General features: G+C 31.3%; 1 protein-coding gene across 4 annotated transcripts in view; it reads right to left on the minus strand.

Moving 5' to 3' along the window:
- LOC127719571 (tubulin glycylase 3C-like) overlaps positions 1-19,053 on the minus strand; it is a 58,978-nt gene that overhangs the window by 21,572 nt on the left and 18,353 nt on the right. For all 4 annotated transcript variants that reach the window (XM_052225816.1, XM_052225807.1, XM_052225801.1 and 1 more), the window contains 7 exons: positions 18,592-18,706; positions 8,542-8,826; positions 5,282-5,448; positions 4,808-4,866; positions 2,758-2,909; positions 1,801-1,896; positions 917-1,175 (listed from right to left, as the gene is read on the minus strand). In XM_052225816.1, coding sequence (XP_052081776.1) covers positions 917-1,175; positions 1,801-1,896; positions 2,758-2,909; positions 4,808-4,866; positions 5,282-5,448; positions 8,542-8,826; positions 18,592-18,706 — 1,133 coding nt within the window. The remainder of the gene's footprint in view (positions 1-916; positions 1,176-1,800; positions 1,897-2,757; positions 2,910-4,807; positions 4,867-5,281; positions 5,449-8,541; positions 8,827-18,591; positions 18,707-19,053) is intronic.

A 19,053-nucleotide genomic window follows, 5' to 3' on the forward strand; every position in this document is an offset into this window, starting at 1 on the left:
ATAATGATTGATTGATTGATTGGTTGTTGGTTGCTCAACATCCAGTGGCAAATATTTCATGCATATTCAGGACGAGAACAAATTAACAATAAATACAATAGGTAGGTTCTGTAATAGAGGCGTCCAGGATTAAGGTCGGAGAAATTTGGACTGCCACAGGAAATGAGGGTATATTAGATAGGGACAGAAATTTAGCCTTGCAACAGGTCACCTACGAACCCCTCAAAGAGTTGTTGCAAGGGTTCTTAACGTGCAAAGAGTGTGGCACTCTCTTTACACGAGGCATGGGATTTATCGTTCCCATTCTGACCGGACGTGGCTGCAAATTTGTACATCCCACACAGCCAAACGGATGCCCCACTTTGGCAAGGGTTTAACTGCCGGTTGGTGGAAGACCAATGGTGACCATACTTCTATTCCCCAGTCACCCTTGGGGGGTATGAAATAATGCAAGTGCAATCCATTCATATAATACAAACTTGTATTGACATTTGTTGAAGATAGTATATTGATATCTAGATGTCTTAATTATTTGTTTGTGTGGCTGGTATAAATCCAAGATATTCCTTTTATTTATACACAACATATGCCTAAGTGTGTAGTTTGGACTTTGTTCACAAAATAACTAATTGCAATCCAATTTCACATATGAAAATATATCTTATCTCCTTATATATTATAATTGCCATCAATATCATATCATAGTTTAAAATTATAAACAATAAAAAAAAATCAGGAATATTTATCCAAAAGAACATTTTAACAATAAGAAACAATTTAACAATGGCTTGATATTATCTCCTATATTTTGGGTACCTTTTTTGGGGTACTACACATTCTTAAATCGAATAGCAAATAAAAATGCTTCCTTTTATTACCTTATGTTGAATAGAACAGCCCAAAAATCAAAACTTACTTTATATAATCTTTAAACTGGTCATGTGTCCACATATTATCATTTGGCAGTTTACTACTTCTTGGTCCATTTTTATAATTTTTTTGTATTGCATTATTAGATAAATGTATAGCTTCATCAAAATTGTCTAATGTGTATTGTTGTGAACAGAATCGTAAATAACTATCCCGATAAAACCAGATCGTTAATGGATTCCAATCGGTCACTAAAAACCACTGACGAATGTCAAATTTTGTATTGTATATTAATAATGGTCTCTCTGAAAATATAAAAAACAAAACATATAACCAGTGCATAAATAATACACTTCATTATTTATTTTTCTATTTTAGGCTTATGTTTTATGTACTGGTATTATACTATATATTTGGTTAATGTCATGTGTGTCTAAAATTTGCAATGGAAAAAAAAATTGCTGAAATATCACATTGAGAAAAAATTTCTTATATAGTTAATGTAATTGAGATACTGTAGCGTTTTGAGGACTTGTTTGTCTTTTCATCAGTCTTTTGTTTTTGCAATGGCATTTCAAGTTTTTCTTCAACAAGTTTTTAATTGTAACTTTGGTGTCTTTCACCTCTTTTTTCAAAAGCAAAAATTTAAGAAAGCAGAAATTTATCTTTTCCATGAGTGCTGCCTACATGGTCTCATGGAGTGTTCTAGCCTCAAGTGCTGAAGGAATTGGTTTTCTATCCCTGGAAGGATCAAACCAAAGACTTGTAAATTGGAATTTGTTGTTTCTCTGCAAAGCATGCTGCATTTAGGAGTAACACTTATTTTCATAGCTCACTTATACCCATGAAATCTAAGAAACTTATCCCCCCAATTTTTTTTTTTTTCACCCCTTGTATTTGATTTCCTAGGTTTACGGAGTATAAACTTACCCATATATTTCTGTACTACATATTTATTGTCTTTTCTCACAACTTGACTACTGACCAACTTTGTCATATCTTCCAATTTGTTGTAACAAACAATACCTAAAAAATACGTTCAAGTGGTTACCTTTTGGTATAATTCATTCTTCTAATGACTACATTGCTCAATGTATTATTTTTATTTTCAATAAGAAATAAACTGTTTGATTGATTCTTGTTATCTTGTCTTTGCGGTCATTAAAATTTTGAGCACAATTGTCATACTCAGACTCAGAAACCAACCAATCAAAACACTGGAATGAGTGTTTCAAGAACAAATTTTGTACTCCCGGACACTGAGTAAATTTTTATGACCGAGTGCTCTGGTCTCTTTTCTGCAAGTCTAAAACTCACACATCAAACACAAGAGACTTGCCTTTTTTAATCAGTGTTTTTTTTTAATATAAAAGATCAGGTTTCACTTAGAAATCTTAAGTGCCATCACAGAAACTTTCAAATTCCAAAGTATGCAGCTAGATTTATCAGGAAAAATGTGTGAAATAATTTTTTTTTCATAAACTCTCTATGCTACCAAATTGATCTGCGAGCATTTTAAGGAAGAAAAATAAATTAATTGCATATTAATAAATTAAAAGTCATTCTTACAACAATTTCATTAGGTCCATATAATCAGGCTCCAATAGGTGTGATTCATTTGCCATGCATTTTTGAAAATTGAAAATTTTGGGCACTTTATTTATATTCATGTAAATAGATGAAGTTTAATTTAACTAAAATGCAAAATTATTAAAGCAACTCACATAAATTGATTATTAAAACAATTATGATTAAAATAAAAATGATAATTTTAAATAATGCAATCTTCACCAATTATCATTTGTTCCATTATAAATGAAAACATCACATTAATTTATGAATATAAAGATTATCATATTCAAATCTATTAACATATGCAAATTATACCTCTGCCTCTTGATTTAGCACCAGGTTTTACAATCCATACATTCTTAATTCCATCAAGTTCAAACTGGGGTTTTTTAATTTTGATTTGGTTCAACATTTGTTCCACTTCATTGAGCATATTTTGTGGGATGTTAGGAATAACTGCCTCATCACTGAAAAATAAATAAATTGATAAAACTAAAAATCTGTGCAGCACATAATATACATGTATTATTATGTCAATTTATATGCTTTTCTTTGCCACATTGGCTATTTCTTAGAAATCAGCTTAATTCCAGGCTCTGGCTGCCTTTATTATAGACAATCACAAAATCTTTATACTTATTAAAGAAACAGTAAAATTTCTATAAAATTATTAGTTAAATTGTCCATTTATGGTTATTTCTTATAGCTTTTCCAACTGACATTTGGCTATATTCAAGAGTAACCAACATACCCAATTCTAACTGTTTAATTCTGTTTAAAATGACAAACTCTTACCGTATACTGGGTTTTTTCACGTCGGCTTTTTTTCGCAATTTGATGAGAAAATGGAGAAGTTAAATTTTCGCTGTGTATAATTTTTGCTGAGAGTGAGTGGGAAAATACACTCGAACAAATCACCATATTGTATTGATAAAGACGTAAAAAAAAAAAAAAATTCATTGACTGACAGATAATCGATTACAAATAAATATGTGTACTACAAACTTAAATACACATATTCAGAGATCTTTCAATAATCGTTTAAATCAAGTTCATTGCGGCATGGTAAAAATGAAGGTTTTGATCAAGTTTGTGCTGGTATAGCAGAGCATTTTGAAAGCATATTTGGGCAAATATTCGATAAAATGTTATTTATTTTAATTTAATTTTTACACTAAATGCAGAATGTTCGGGTTATGACAACAATCATCAGACGTAGGTAATGTTTGAACATGTCACTGACTGCTGTGTTGTCAAAAGGTATGACATGTATGATTAGCCAATTCAATCATTATAAAAACAAATATCTTCAATAATTATAAACACTCTTGTGATCTACCGATCGACACAAAAGACTGATTTTATATATAATGTAATTTCACCTTTAGGGTGAAATGAGTTTACATATAAATTTTATGTAAACTTAATAATTTGTTGTTTTGTGTATGAAACGTTTGAACAGCTGTAAATCAAGAAATAGGCAAAGAAATTTACCCGGGGTCAAATTTTCGCGTTTCTGTATGTGCTGCGAACAAAGTGAAAATTAAACACATGCGAAAAAACCCGATATGCGGTATTCATAATTAATATCAATTCTGTGAAAGATGTACATTTGGTTTTTTTAAATTCTTCAACTTTAATACCAAAAATACTACAATAATATTTAATGAGTTATGACAAAGTGTCAACAATAGAATTATTACAATGAATGAAATAAGAGAATAAAAAAATTCATAATCAATGATCAGTTTAATTTCATGCTGTACATTTAAATCTTGTACATGATTGATTGTTGGTGTTAAACACCACTTTCAGCACTAATGCCACTATTTTCTATATCAGCGTGGTCAATTTTGTTGGAGGAGGAAGCTAGAGTGCCCCGAGAGGACCACAACCTTCAGTAGGAAGACTGACAATCCTGGTCAATCAAGATTGGAGTCGAACACACTTGCAATGTGCGGGGTTCAAACTCACAACCTTAGTGTTGACAGACATGATAGTGTTATGGGTTTTTCAATAAAAAAGGAATGTTTTAAGCAAATAAAAGGAATTAGCAACTTTTTCCAAACAATAACAAACCAAAGTTTAAAGTTACATATTCAAAATATTTCCAACCAACCAAGTTTAAAAAATGACAGGGCAATGTAAACAGTTGATTGATTGTTGTTTGAGTAATGTCCAGTGGCAAATATTTCATGCATTTTCAAGTGATCAACAACTATCATATTAATCTATAAATTCATTTGCAACATGCATAAAAGTGATATGGTAATCAAAACAGATATTTACAAATATGACACAATGATAATCAGGAGAGAACAAAACACACATGATACAATGTTAATTAATAATATTTGTTACTCACACAAGTTGATAGTACCATTTCAACAGTTCATCCCACTGCTGTTGGGTTAGTTCATATTTCTGAAATATAATAAGGTGTTTTAAAATAAATAATAATAAATATTTTAAAAATCTGATATGATTACCAATGCAAGGCCTGACCCTTATAATGTAGATTTCTTTAAACCTTTTTTTATGCCAAAAATTATACTTTTTTTATTGGTAAATTTAGCGGCAGAAAGTTCATTTTTTGTATAACAGCATTTCATGAAGATTATTAATTCATTTCATATTTTGTTCTTTGATTGACAATCACATTAATAAATGCACACAAAAATTTCTGAATTTCAAGTAAACAAAAGGTAACATGTTGATGAAGAGGCTATCCAGCAAGTCAGGAGTTTGTATCCTTATACTGGTAAGTTTATTACACCACAACAGTAGAATAACAAAACAAATGTGTTTAAAGATAGCTTGGGCAACAAATATTACTTACAAAAGTTCCTGAGAGATCTATATCATCATGTTCTCGTTCTATCAGCAACCACTCACATTGAACCATGGCACGTTCTAGACATTGAATTGGTACTGAAATCTTCTTTTTCTTATTATTATTTTTATTCAGTATTTTAGGTAATGGTGGTTGTGGAGGCATTCTTGGCACTAAAATAGAAAAAAATATAAAAATGACTGGCTGTAAGACATCTCCAAGAGAAAAGCACTTTTTGTCAAATTTACATTTTGGAGCACACGAACTAATAAAATGCTCTGCAGGGCGCAGCTTGATACGACCGCAGAGGTCGAACCCTGAACAGTTGGGGCAAGTATGGACACAACATTCAAGCTTGATACAGCTTTGCATTTGGATTGTGATTAAATATTTGACACAGCATAGGTTTCTGACACAGAATGAATGTGGTCTAAGAACTTAAAAAATTTAAATTGGACATTCACCTATTATGGTCCAATATCCAAAATCTAAATACATGGTTAGATTTAGCATATCAAAGAACCCCAAGAATTCAATTTTTGATGAAATCAAACAAAGTTTAATTTTGGACCCTTTTGACCTCAATGTGGACAAAGTTGATAACGGGGCCCAAAAATCAAAAATCTAAATACATGGTTAGATTCAGCATATCAAAGAACCCCATATATTCAATTTTTGTTGAAATCAAACAAAGTTTAATTTTGGACCTCGATTTGGACCAACTTGAAAACTGGGCCCATAATCAAAAATCTAAATACATGTTTAGATTTAGCATATCAAAGAACCCTAAGAATTCTATTTTTGTTAAAATCAAACTAAGTTTAATTTTGGACCCTTTGGACCTTAATGTAGACCAATTTGAAAACGGTACCAAAAATTAAGAATCTAAATACACGGTTAGATTTGGCATATCAAAGAACCCCAATAATTCAATTTTTGTTGAAATCAAACAAAGTTTAATTTTGGACCCTTTGGACCTCAATGTGGACCAATTTAAAAACGGGGCCCAAAATCCAAAAACTAAATACACAGTTAGATTCAGCATATTAAAGAACCCCAAGAATTCAAGAATAAAACCCCATTGAAATTGGTCAAGAAATAAGCAATTTATACGAAGTATCTTCTTTTGCACAACACTGTGCAATTAAATATTTCTTGCTATTGCGCAATACTGTACAATTGACAATTTCTTGCTATTGCACAATATTGTGCTATTGGATATTTCTTGCTATTGCGCAATACTGTGCAATTGAAGATTTCTTGCTATTGCGCAATACTGTGCAATTGAAGATTTCTTGCTATTGTGCAATACTGTGCAATTGAAAATTTCTTGCTATTGCACAATACTTATTATATAATAATTTACACATCCTGTTTGGTGTGTATCTCCTACCATACCATTATTATTTGCTTTTAAATATAAATCAAAAATAACCAACATAAAATGGAAAATTTTAAAAGAAAAAAAAAAGGAAAAAAAGAAAAAAAAGGAAAAATAAAAAAATCCCCCCCCAAATTTTTTGAACCCCCTTATGATTCATCACCCCCAAACTCAAACCCAGCCTTCCCTTTGGGGTATGGTACCTTGCAGTACAATTTCAGAGAGATCCATACACTTGAACACAAGTTATTGTCTGGAAACTAGAAAAATGTGTTTTAAGGCCCCTTTTTGGCCCTAAATTCCTAAACGTTTAGGGCAATTACCCCCAAACTCAAACCCAGCTTTCCCTTTGTGATATGGAACCTTGTAGTACAATTTCAGAAAGATCCATACACTTACACACAAGTTATTGTCCTGAAACTAGAAAAATGCTTGTTTTTTGCCCCTTTTTGGCCCCTAATTCCTAAAATATTGAGGCAATTACCCCCATCATCAATCCCAGCCTTCCCTTTGTGGTATGGTACCTTGCAGTACAATTTCAGAGAGATCCATATACTTGAACACAAGTTAATGTCTGGAAACTAGAAAAATGCTTATTTTTGGCCCCTTTTTGGCCCTCAATTCCTAAACGTTTTGGCAATTACCCCAAAACTCAATTCCAGCTTTCCCTTTGTGATATGGAACCTTGTATTACAATTTCAGAAAGATCCATATACTTACACACAAGTTATTGTCATGAAACTAGAAAAATGCTGTTTTTTGCCCCTTTTTTGGCCCCCAATTCCTAAAATTTTGAGGCAATTACCCCCAAAATCAATCCCAGCATTCCTTTTGTGATATGGAACCTTGTGGTACAATGTCAGAGAGATCCATACACTAACACACAAGTTATGTCTGGAAGTTACAAAAATGCTTATTTTTGACCCCTTTTTGGCCCCTAATTCCTTTACTGTTGGTACCATGACCCCCAAAATCAATCCCAACCTTCCTTTCGTGGTATTGAACCTTGTGGTAAAATTTCATAGAGATCCATTCACTTAAACTAAAGTTAGAGTGCGAAAACCAATGTGTCTTCGGACGACAACGACGACGACGACGACAACGTCATACCAATATACGACCACAAAAATTTTTTTGCGGTCGTATAAAAACAAAATTCCTTATCATAAGGCTCAACTGGCTGAAATATTTTCCAATTTAGTCAATATTTGTAGGCCTTTAACATTGTTTACAAGCAAGAAATATAGATTTCACCACTGCAACAAGTGTGTTACGATATTTCTCCACTCGAGACAGTTAAATTTTAATATTTAAAGCGTGAGGCTTGCCGAGCTTTTTAAATACATTAAATTTAACTGTTGAGAGTGGAGAAATATCTTAATACACGAGTTATAGTGGTGGAATCTGTTTCTCTAATGATTCTTTTCCTTCCTTTTCAAAGATTTGCAGAAAGTTGTGTTCTTTATATATGTGACGTCATCAGGCATGGTCGCCTTTTTTCATGACGTCACAATAGGAAAATTCAGAAGAAACCAAGAAAATTTGACGTCATTATTAAATTTCGACCAATCATTTGCAGAGAACAAATTTTTCACTAGTGAGGAGAAACATTTTTCTCACACCGGTCAAGAAATGTGAAAATAGCACAAAAATTAGAGAAATACTATTTATTTATTAATGCACAATAACTTCCAATATGTAATGACTGAGGATTAGAATTGTTCAAATGTATAGAAAATTGTAATAAACTCAAACATACAAACTATTTTTAATCTGTGAATTGAGTGGTTTCCAAGACAACATACATTCTATAACTTTACACTGACTGGTATTTGTGGCTGTATACATATTTAGTAATGAATGACTGGTACCCATGACTACTAACCTGCAGGAGTTTTAGGTTTATCTACAGGAGGTTGGGGTTGTACATGTACACAGACATTCTCTGAAGTAGTACCAGGTCGAGATCTAGTACATTCTGGATTACTACAGACTGTGCCAGCTGGTTCCTTTGTCTCTGTGGCAGGATCAGTAGACTTTGGGGTTTGTGGAGCATCCTTTTCTTCAGAAGGATTTTGTTCATTATTATTAACTTCTTCTACAGTATTCATACTATTTTGACTAGATATTATCTTAAGTATATTCACACAGGCAGTTTCTCTGAAGTCATCTGAAAATAAAAATAAAAAATACCCTTAATACTTCCAAAATGATAAAAAACTTTGATTAGACAAATAAAGGAATCAAACCAAAGCCTTCCAACTTGGGAGTACAGTAACACAAAACCCTGTGTGGTAACGTCAGGGATGTAAGTCAAGAAAACAAACAGATTCTTGCAAAATTTAATAACCATGGAATCTTTTTAGATGAACTTGTACCGATGCAAGTTTTAATCATGAAGGAAATTTTCAACTTCATAATTAATAAAACAAGAGTGCACACGCTGAAATGTCTCACCTACTATACTGACCATTGATTTTATGTTGATAGTCCTACATATAAAGTTTTATTGCATAGCAATATAGTATTTCCCACAGAAAGTAACCAAAAGTTAGCGTGCAATAAATTCTAATATTGCACTAGTGCAATAAATCTTCAAAATTTATGACGTCATCAACGACAAAATCTTAGTTTAAACCAATTTTTACTTTCAAATATTATATTGCTAAACAATAAAATTGTTATTGCATGAATATTGGGGAATATTGTCCCTCGTAGAACATATATTGCACTCGCAAGCTCGTGCAATATAAAATTCTACTCGGGACAATATTCATGCAATAACCCTATATTACTACAAGTATCACATTAACATTTATGATCCAAGAAAATGAGGTCAAGGTCAGATAAACCAAGCCGGAAATACATGTACACCTTTAATACAATCCCTCCATACACAGAATATAAATGAACTATTGTTTATAGTATAAAAGAAACAGACCAAACCATGGAAATTCTATATTGACCAATGAACCATGAAAATGACATCAAGGTCATTTGAACCCTGCCAGACAGACATGTACACATTAAAATCATTCCAAATATAGTTGACCTATTGCTTAAGGTATCTAAGAAAAAAAGTTAACCAGGAAAACTGAACATTGACCAATCAACCATGAAAATGAGGTGAAGGTCAGATGATACCTGCCAGACAGACATATACACCTTACAATCATTCCATACACCAAATATAGTTGACCTATTGCTTAAGTGTAAGAAAAACAGACCAAAACACAAAAACTTAACATAAGCAATGAACCATGAAAATGAGGTCAAGGTCAAATTAAACCTGCCAGACTGACAAGTACATCATTAAATATTTCCATACACCAAATATAGTTGACCTACTGCATACAGTATTAGAAAAACAGACCAAAACACAAAAACTTAACATTGAGCAATGAACCGTGAAAATGAGGTCAAGGTCAAATAAAACTTGCCAGACTGACATGAACATCGTAAAATATTTCCATACACCAAATACAGTTGACCTATTGCATACAGTATTAGAAAAACAGACCAAAACACAAAAACTAAACTATGACCACTGAACCATGAAAATGAGGTCAAGGTCATATGACACCTTTCAGTTGGACATGTACACCTTACTATCATTACATACACCAAATATAGTAGACCTATTGCTTATAGTATCTCAGATATGGACTTGACCACGAAAACTTAACCTTGTTCACTGATCCATGAAATGAGGTCGAGGTCAAGTGAAAACTGTCTGACGGGCATGAGGACCTTGCAAGGTACGCACATACCAAATATAGTTATCCTATTACTTATAATAAGAGAGAATTTAACATTCCAAAAAATCTGAACTTTTTTTCAAGTAGTCACTGAACCATGAAAATGAGGTCAAGGACATTGGACATGTGACTGACGGAAACTTCGTAACATGAGGCATCTATATACAAAGTATGAAGCATCCAGGTCTTCCACCTCCTAAAATATAAAGCTTTTAAGAAGTTAGCTAACGCCGCCGCCAGATCACTATCCCTATGTCGAGCTTTCTGCGACAAAAGTCGCAGGCTCGACAAAAATTGGTTCTAAGATACATCTGAGTAATTCTTTTGTAAATTATTTCTTTACATTAGATCAGGTGTCTTTTTCTGAGCATCCCTTATGGGCAAGTTGCAAAAATACTCTTTTGGCTTAAAAATATTTAAAAAGTATCATTCAATAAATAACAGAAATATCTAAGACTTCAAATTTTAAGATTATACTATCAAAATATAAAGTACTGTTAATTGAATTTAAAGTTTTCAGAAAAATACTTTTAAAATCAAGGGCAGATAATACCGGGGTAATATTGAATTTAATAGGACAATTTGTGTTTTTTCTTTTTTTCAAGAAAATAAGGCCCGTTTTTTTTTATATTTGGAAAGTATTTATGAAAGCAATTTTCTCATAGAATATTAACCAATTCTATCATTTAATGTTTCCTCAACAAGGAAAAAATAGGTTTCCCCTGTATAATCCATATAATTAAAACAACTGTGATATCGTTAATTTCAATGGATATTTGGTCTGTGACCCCAGTTTTTATATTGAAATTTGAAAATACATTGCACCAGAAGTCTTTTACAGTAGTTTATGAAAAATCTATGGTGGAACATTTAGACACCCACTAGCTACCTTAAACATAAAATAAATACTGGTATTTTTTTTTTAATTCTACAGAACCTTTTGTTTTTATCAATAATTGCTTATTATCTAATTAGAGAAAAAGGTTAATATACACAACTGATCTTCTTTTGAAAATAAACAATAAGGTAACAAGTTTAGATTGTTTCCATTTAAATATGTAATATTTTTTTATTGTACAGGAAACAATGGACAAAATATTTGCATTGTTCATGTATGGATACTAATAATTCGCTGTATATGTATTATGAAATGTCAAAAGATAATGAAATATATGTCAAGTTGATTATATAAGTGCAACGAAGTACAACAATGTCAGTATAAACAAAAGTATCTACTATCAGTTTAAATTTTGTGAGATTGTGTTTATATATATTTCCTTTAAACATTTAAATACACACACTAAAATACCATTATAAAATTCATAGGTAAAATTTAACTTGAAGTACATATATGTGTACACATGCACTGAAGGACATATTCAAGACAATGATGCATAAAGTTTATTCTGCAAGTATTCTGTTTCCAGAATTTCCTCATTAAAAATATGGTAAATGTTAAAGTTTGTAAATGTTAATGTGGATAAGGAAATATTTATGTAAGTTTATACTTGGATAGTTTATTGGAAAGGTACCAAATTTTAATTATTTGTGCATTGATTATACTATAACCTGTCATAACTTCATTGATATTCTAATTATAATATTTGGAATTGTTAGTTCTATAATAAGTATTTATGACATATACATAAATTGTGACATAAAAGATATAAATAAAAATATAATCAAGTTTCAAAGGGAGGTTATACCTTACTCTTCTTATGCTTTAAATTTCCTGATACTTATTTTATGTATAAAAGTTATTGAGTAAGGCTATTTCTTATATGAATATTTTCATCCAATGATAAAAATGAGGAATTCACATCAAATTTCGCTTCTACTTTTAAACTTCCTTATCATAATGACAGGAAAGTTCACACACGGAAAGCATGAAAAGTTAATTTTTTTAAGATTTTATAAGATACTTCCTGATGCCTTTGTTGGCCTGTTAAATGTATAAAATAGACCTTATCTGCTCTTTTTTAATGTTTCTTTAATCAGCCAAAACATTCATTCAAACAAAGGAAAAGAGTTCAACACCATAAATGATTAATTTATCAAAATTTGGGGCAAATTTCAACAGGTCTGGATTCAGATAATGTGACTGTCTAGAATATTAAACACTACCAAAAACTTTGAATCTGTTATATCATTGGAATAAAATTAATTTTTTACAGATCTGCAAAGAAACTTTTGAAATTAATATTATGTTACAGAAGCAGTACAATATTTTAAAACATAGTTTTGACAAAACATATACTGGTATAGATATGAGTTTGTTAGAAATTACAATGAACTAAGCTGAGTAAGCAACCGGCAAATGATGAAGGCTTCTAGAGATTTACAAAATATCGATATACAAAATGTAACGCATAAATATCTTTTTTTAGAATAGAAAAGGATCAACATTCATAGTCAATGCAACTCTTTTTTCTTGTTGGTTTATATTGGTTTTTCTCTTACAATAGGTGTTTAGTCATACTCTACAAAATCATTGATGCATTAGGTCCAAGGACACAGTTATCGTCCTTTGATTTTCGTTGTCTACAAATATAGTCCCTAGTATGAACAGTGTATAACTTGCTTTTTTTTTTGATACACTTTCCCATTTTATTTCTTGATATTTTATGCATGAAATATTAAGTAAGGGGATGAAATTACATGTTAAAAAAAATTGGGTGCTGAATCTTTATGTTAAGTAGTGATTTGGTCCAGTTAAAAAAGGTCAAAAATTAGAATGTCTGAAGCTGTCAAACTGAATTTTAGCCCCCCTTAACACAGAATTGTCAATATTTTGAGTTAGAGCTGGTAGAAGTTTCTATAATTTTGATATTATTTGTATCAATAGTAGTACACTACACTGTAAAAATCTTTTTGAGATAGAGCAGGTGCGATTTTTTTAATTTGTATTTATTGTCTAAAAGAAATGCACTACGAAATAACTGTGTTCTCAAGCCATTATGTAAACAACATATAGCTAAATCAAACAGTGATCAAAACAAGAAATGATTAAATCTTTATTATTAACAGCAATATGAATTATCATGATGAACATAAACTAAATTTAAACAAACAAACATTCATTTATGAAAGGATCATAAAATAAATATAATCCACTTGTAAATATGCATGAGTCAATTTCCACACACAGATGCAGGATTCACGTTGTTAAGACCGTTTTGTGATTATAAAATCTATATGTTTATAACGGGGCATAACTCATGAACGGTAAAAGTGAAGCCACCCAATTTCGAACTTGATCTGTGTTTTGTGGTTATAAGCATTGTGTATAAGTTTTATAACATTTGGTTGAGGCAAACTAAAGTTAGAGAACGGAAATGAAAAATTCAGCAATTTTTATGTTTATTAAGGGGCATAACTCATGAACGATAAAAGTGACGCCACCCAATTTCGAACTTGATCTGAGTTTTGTGGTAATAAGCATTGTGCATAAGTTTTATAGCATTTGGTTGAGGCAAACTAAATTTAGAGAACGGAAATTAAAAATTCAGCAATTTTTATGTTTATAAAGGGGCATAACTCATGAAGGTTAAAAGTGACGCCACCCAATTTCGAACTTGATCTGTGTTTTGTGGTAATAAGCATTGTGTATAAGTTATATAACATTTGGTTGAGGAAAACTAAAGTTAGAGAACAGAAACCAATTTTGGGGATGTACACGACAGACGGGACAGACGGGACAGACGGGACAGACAAGGGTAACACTTAATGTCACTCTAGCTGCGGGGGCATAATAAAAATGCCCAAATTCTGACCGACTTATATGAGGGTCAAGACTGACTCCTTAGATTTTGAACATGAAAAGGGCATCGGACTTATAGTCAGATCGACTTTTACTTGAGTACCAACAGTATATACATAAAAAAAATATATGATGTTATGTAATGAAAACAAATGGTGATGATTCAGTAATATCATAAATGTTTCTGTATGGCAGTATAGAATAATAGCGTCATAGAAGTCTGAAAACAAAAGATATATAAAATTGAAAAAAAGAGGAATATATTCAAGGTCATAATATTTAATTCGGAAGTTTTTTTTTTTTAAAATGTCTAAATTAATTAAGTAATTGTAACATAGGCCAAGAAAAAAATCATGTTGTGGTCCAAATTTAAAACTTGAAATTGGATTGGATTAGTTAACTTTTTTGTCAGTAACGAAATTATCATAATCCTTAAAGTCTGTAGTTGAATGGTTCACAACCTATTGCACATAAACAACATAAAGTGACATTTCCAAATCAATCAAGGACCATATACCTCCAGGGGAAAAAAAAGTGAAAATTGTCACTATCAATATCAAACTTGAGCTCAATTTTGTCATCAGTAACAACATAATACAATTCAAAAGCATTGGTTAAACTATTCTCAAGTTATTGCAAGGAAATAGCTGTAGCTGCGGTACTACCCCAAATTAATCCAAAATTGCCATCATTCTCTGTTAAGGGTTGTCGAAGAACGAAGTATTATATAAGCATTCTTATAATAAACCTAAACCAAAACTCTTTATCAGAAGTAAATCTTGAGCACTCCTGAATTAAGTGACCAAACATTCTTGGAAGCTACCTGCATAAGCTTATTTCAAATAGCTTAGAGAGGCGAAAGATACCAAACGGACATGTATTTGTTCACAAAACAGGCCCTTTAATTGGATTTAATAAAGTATTTGTATTTGTATCCACAGATGTTTCCATAAATTTCACAAGACAAATTAGGTTTGATGCCAATATAACAGGAGTGGTTGTTGTATAAAGAAACTTGTAAAGAGGGCACATATCTAAAAAAATATTGGTTCAAGTGTCACAAGAATACTTATTTTGGTAAGATTCCAAGTGGTGAAGTTGAAATCATCTCTTCGTAAATTTTATAGGCGCCATCACAAGTTGGTTGACCATTATGGAATATCTGTTTTAGAGATGACAAGGGATATGTTCCAATTGTCGTAACTATAATACGGTCCCCTTTTCCCAGAATGTGACCTACCGAATTAGACTTATCACCGGGTTTGTACTAACATGAGCAACAGGACGGGTGCCACATGTAGAGCAGGATTTGCTTACCCTTCTAGAGCACCTGAGATCACCCCGAGTTTTTGATGGGGTTTGTGTTGCTCAGTCTTTAGTTTTCTATGTTGTGTTTTGTGTACTGTTGGTCTTTTTCCATTTTTAGCCATGGTGTTGTCAGTTTTTTTTTCGACTTATGAGTTTGAATGTCTCTTTGGCATCTTTCATCTCTTTAATTAAGTCATTAAAAAAAATGGTGATATTCAGTACTGAGTTTATCATAAACTTATACAATATTAGTAAATTACTCTGGACAATCTGATTACTTCCACTAGCATAAAGCGGATTCACAAGTACAGAAAAGGAGAGTGCAGTTGCTGAAATGTCTTGCCTGCTTTACTTATGATTGAATTATGTTGAAAGTCTGCAATATAAAGGTTTTACTACAAGTATCACATGAACTGTACATTATCAATGATCCATAACAATGAGATCAAGATCATAGGGACTCTGCCAGACAGACTTATACACATTACAATCATTCCACACATCAAATACAGTTGACCTATTACTAATAGTATCTGATAAATTGGCAAAATCATGAAAACTTAGCATTGACTAATGAACAATGAAAATTCGTAAGGGTTCCGCGGAACCCAGTGTCTCGCCTACTTTTTGCTGTTAATCACAGGCTCAGCAAAAATGAGGAAAAAAATTAATAAAAATATTCCTCTCTATACTATCTTTTGATTGTAAGTAGCTTCTGTCCAAGTTTGGTAAAAATCCAGGATAGTTTATGAATCTAATAAATGTTTTAAAAACTTAAACTGCAGACTGTATGTAATGTTAACTGGAAGAAAAACTAAGTCCATTTATAAGTAAAATACGGAAAAAATGGAACAAAATTTCCTTCTAGATACTAGCTTTTAATCATAAACAAGCTTCTGTCTAAGTTTGGTTCAAATCCAGGATAGTTTAAGAAAGTTGTTAAAATTTTAAAAACTTTAACCACAGAGTGAATGTAATGTTAACTGGCAGAAAAACTAAGTCCATTTATAAGTAAAATACGGAAAAAATGGAATTTTTTTTTTACAAAATTTACTTCTGGATACTAGCTTTTAATCATAAACAAGCTTCTGTCCAAGTTTGGTACAAATCCAGGATAGTTTAAGAAAGTTGTTAAAATTTTAAAAACTTTAACCACAGAGTGAATGTAATGTTAACTGGCAGAAAAACTAAGTCCATTTATAAGTAAAATACGGAAAAAATGGAATTTTTTTTTTACAAAATTTACTTCTGGATACTATCTTATGATCATAAACAAGCTTCTTTCTAAGTTTGGTAGAAATCCAGGATAGTTTAAGAAAGTTATTAAAATTTCAAAAACTTTAACCACAGAGTGAATGTAATGTTTCCTGGCAGAAAAACTAAGTCCATTTATAAGTAAAATACGGAAAAAATGGAATTTTTTTTTTACAAAATTTACTTTTGAATATTATCTTATGATCATAAACAAGCTTCTGTCCAAGTTTGGTAGAAATCCAGGATAGTTTAAGAAAGTTATTAAAATTTCAAAAACTTTAACCACAGAGTGAATATTTGTGGACGCCGCCGACGACGAGGACGCCGACGGAATGTAGGATCGCTATGTCTCGCTTTTTCGACAAAAGTCGAAGGCTCGACAAAAATGAGGTCATGGTCATATGAAAAACAATCATTCAATACACAAAACATAGTGACCCTATTGCTTATAGTATCTGAGAAATAGACCAAACCACAAAAATTAAACATTGTCCAATGAACCATGAAAATGAGGTCAAGGGCATATGAAACCTATCAGTCAGACATGTACACCTTAAAATCATTCCATTAACCAAATATTGTTGACTTATTGCTTATAGTATCTAAGATACAGACTTCCCCAGGTAAACTTAACCTTGAAATGAGTCCAGGTGAACCCTGTCTGACAGACATGTGGACTTTGCAAGGAACCAATATACCAAATATAGTTATCCTTTTATTCATAATAAGTGGGTATTTCACCTGACAAAAAAACTTTTAATTCTTTTTCAAGAAGTAACTGAACCTTGAAAATGAGGTAAAGGACAATCGACATGTGACAGACAGAAACTTCATAACATAATGTATCTGCATACAAGGTATAAAGTGTTCAGGTCTTCTACCTTCTGAAATATAAAGCTTTATACAAATAGTTTACAACACCAGATTGTTAAAATTCATGATCTATTCACATTAAATGTTTACATCAGAATAAATAGTAACTAAATTCTAAAAGTGTTAATCTTTTCTGTATATGAATAGATTTTGTTAATATTTTTTTTTATGAACTTCTTCATACATATATGAACAATTGGCATGTTCCAGAGAGGTATACAGTCAGTAGAAAAATAAATTGAAGTTAGTACTCATGGAATTAATTCAAACAGCAACATTCTAAACCAATTTTTCACAAAGCTCCTTTTGTCTGCTTAACTTACTGTTTGATATATATGGAGGGTATGATAACATAGAATAAAAATTTTTGTTTTTATTTCAAATTATTTCCATTGTTACAATTTACCAGAAAGTTTTCAGTGTTTGCAAGGGAGATAATTTTTTTTACACTAGATTTCCCATTGTTATTTGCTATATATTTCTTCAATTAAATAGCCATGATCATAGTTATACATCTCAAAAATCTAGTTGTACAATTTGGTATCATTTTAACAATCTAGAGTTGTACAATTTGGTATCATTTTAACAATCTAGAGTTGTACAATTTGGTATCATTTTAACAATCTAGAGTTGTACAATTTGGTATCATTTTAACAATCTAGAGTTGTACAATTTGGTATCATTATAATTCATGTATTCATGGGGTTTTAACTTTTGTGGATTCTCTGGGTATAAGAACTATGAATTTAAGTGTTAAACAAAAAACAAATTTCCTATTTGTAAAAGCTTATGCACAGAATTGTCAACCGCAAGAAACAAAGTTCACATAAAGACAATTTTACTTCAATCCATGAAAACTGAAAATCACAACAACATAAAATCTACATTATTGGTATATGTAATTTATAAATATCTTAGTAAGAGCTTCCTCTAAAAATCTATTTATGAGTATATATTCCTGTGAGCAAAATCAATACTTTACCTATAAATGCATTTTTTTCTTCTTCATGACTAAGTCTATAACATCGTGGATAAAATTGGTCTGGATTTGCATCTTCAAACCATGGAACATTTCTCATGTTTACACATAAACCAACCTATCATAGTAAACAAGAATAAAAGTACTATTTATCAACATAACATTGATGCCTATTCTTCAGCATTAACACTGATGCCTTAATATAATCAAGTACTTTGCCTTATCTTCAAACAGTAATTTCTGCATTAAAGGGACTTGATATTGATTTTGTGTCACCTTAAAAATAACTGAAAATTTAATGAGAAAATATTTTGATTATCTCCCTTATTTGCAGTGACATAATTTTCAGTTTATTTCATGGTAGAAATCTTTAAAAGCTCATCTTGAATTAGAATAATTGAAGAGTTACCTGCATCAATTTAAGGAATGGAAGTGGGAACTTTTCTACAGTATTGTTATTCTTAA

Source organism: Mytilus californianus, unplaced genomic scaffold (genome assembly GCF_021869535.1).
Source record: "Mytilus californianus isolate M0D057914Y unplaced genomic scaffold, xbMytCali1.0.p SCAF_1, whole genome shotgun sequence".
Lineage (NCBI taxonomy): Eukaryota > Metazoa > Mollusca > Bivalvia > Mytilida > Mytilidae > Mytilus > Mytilus californianus.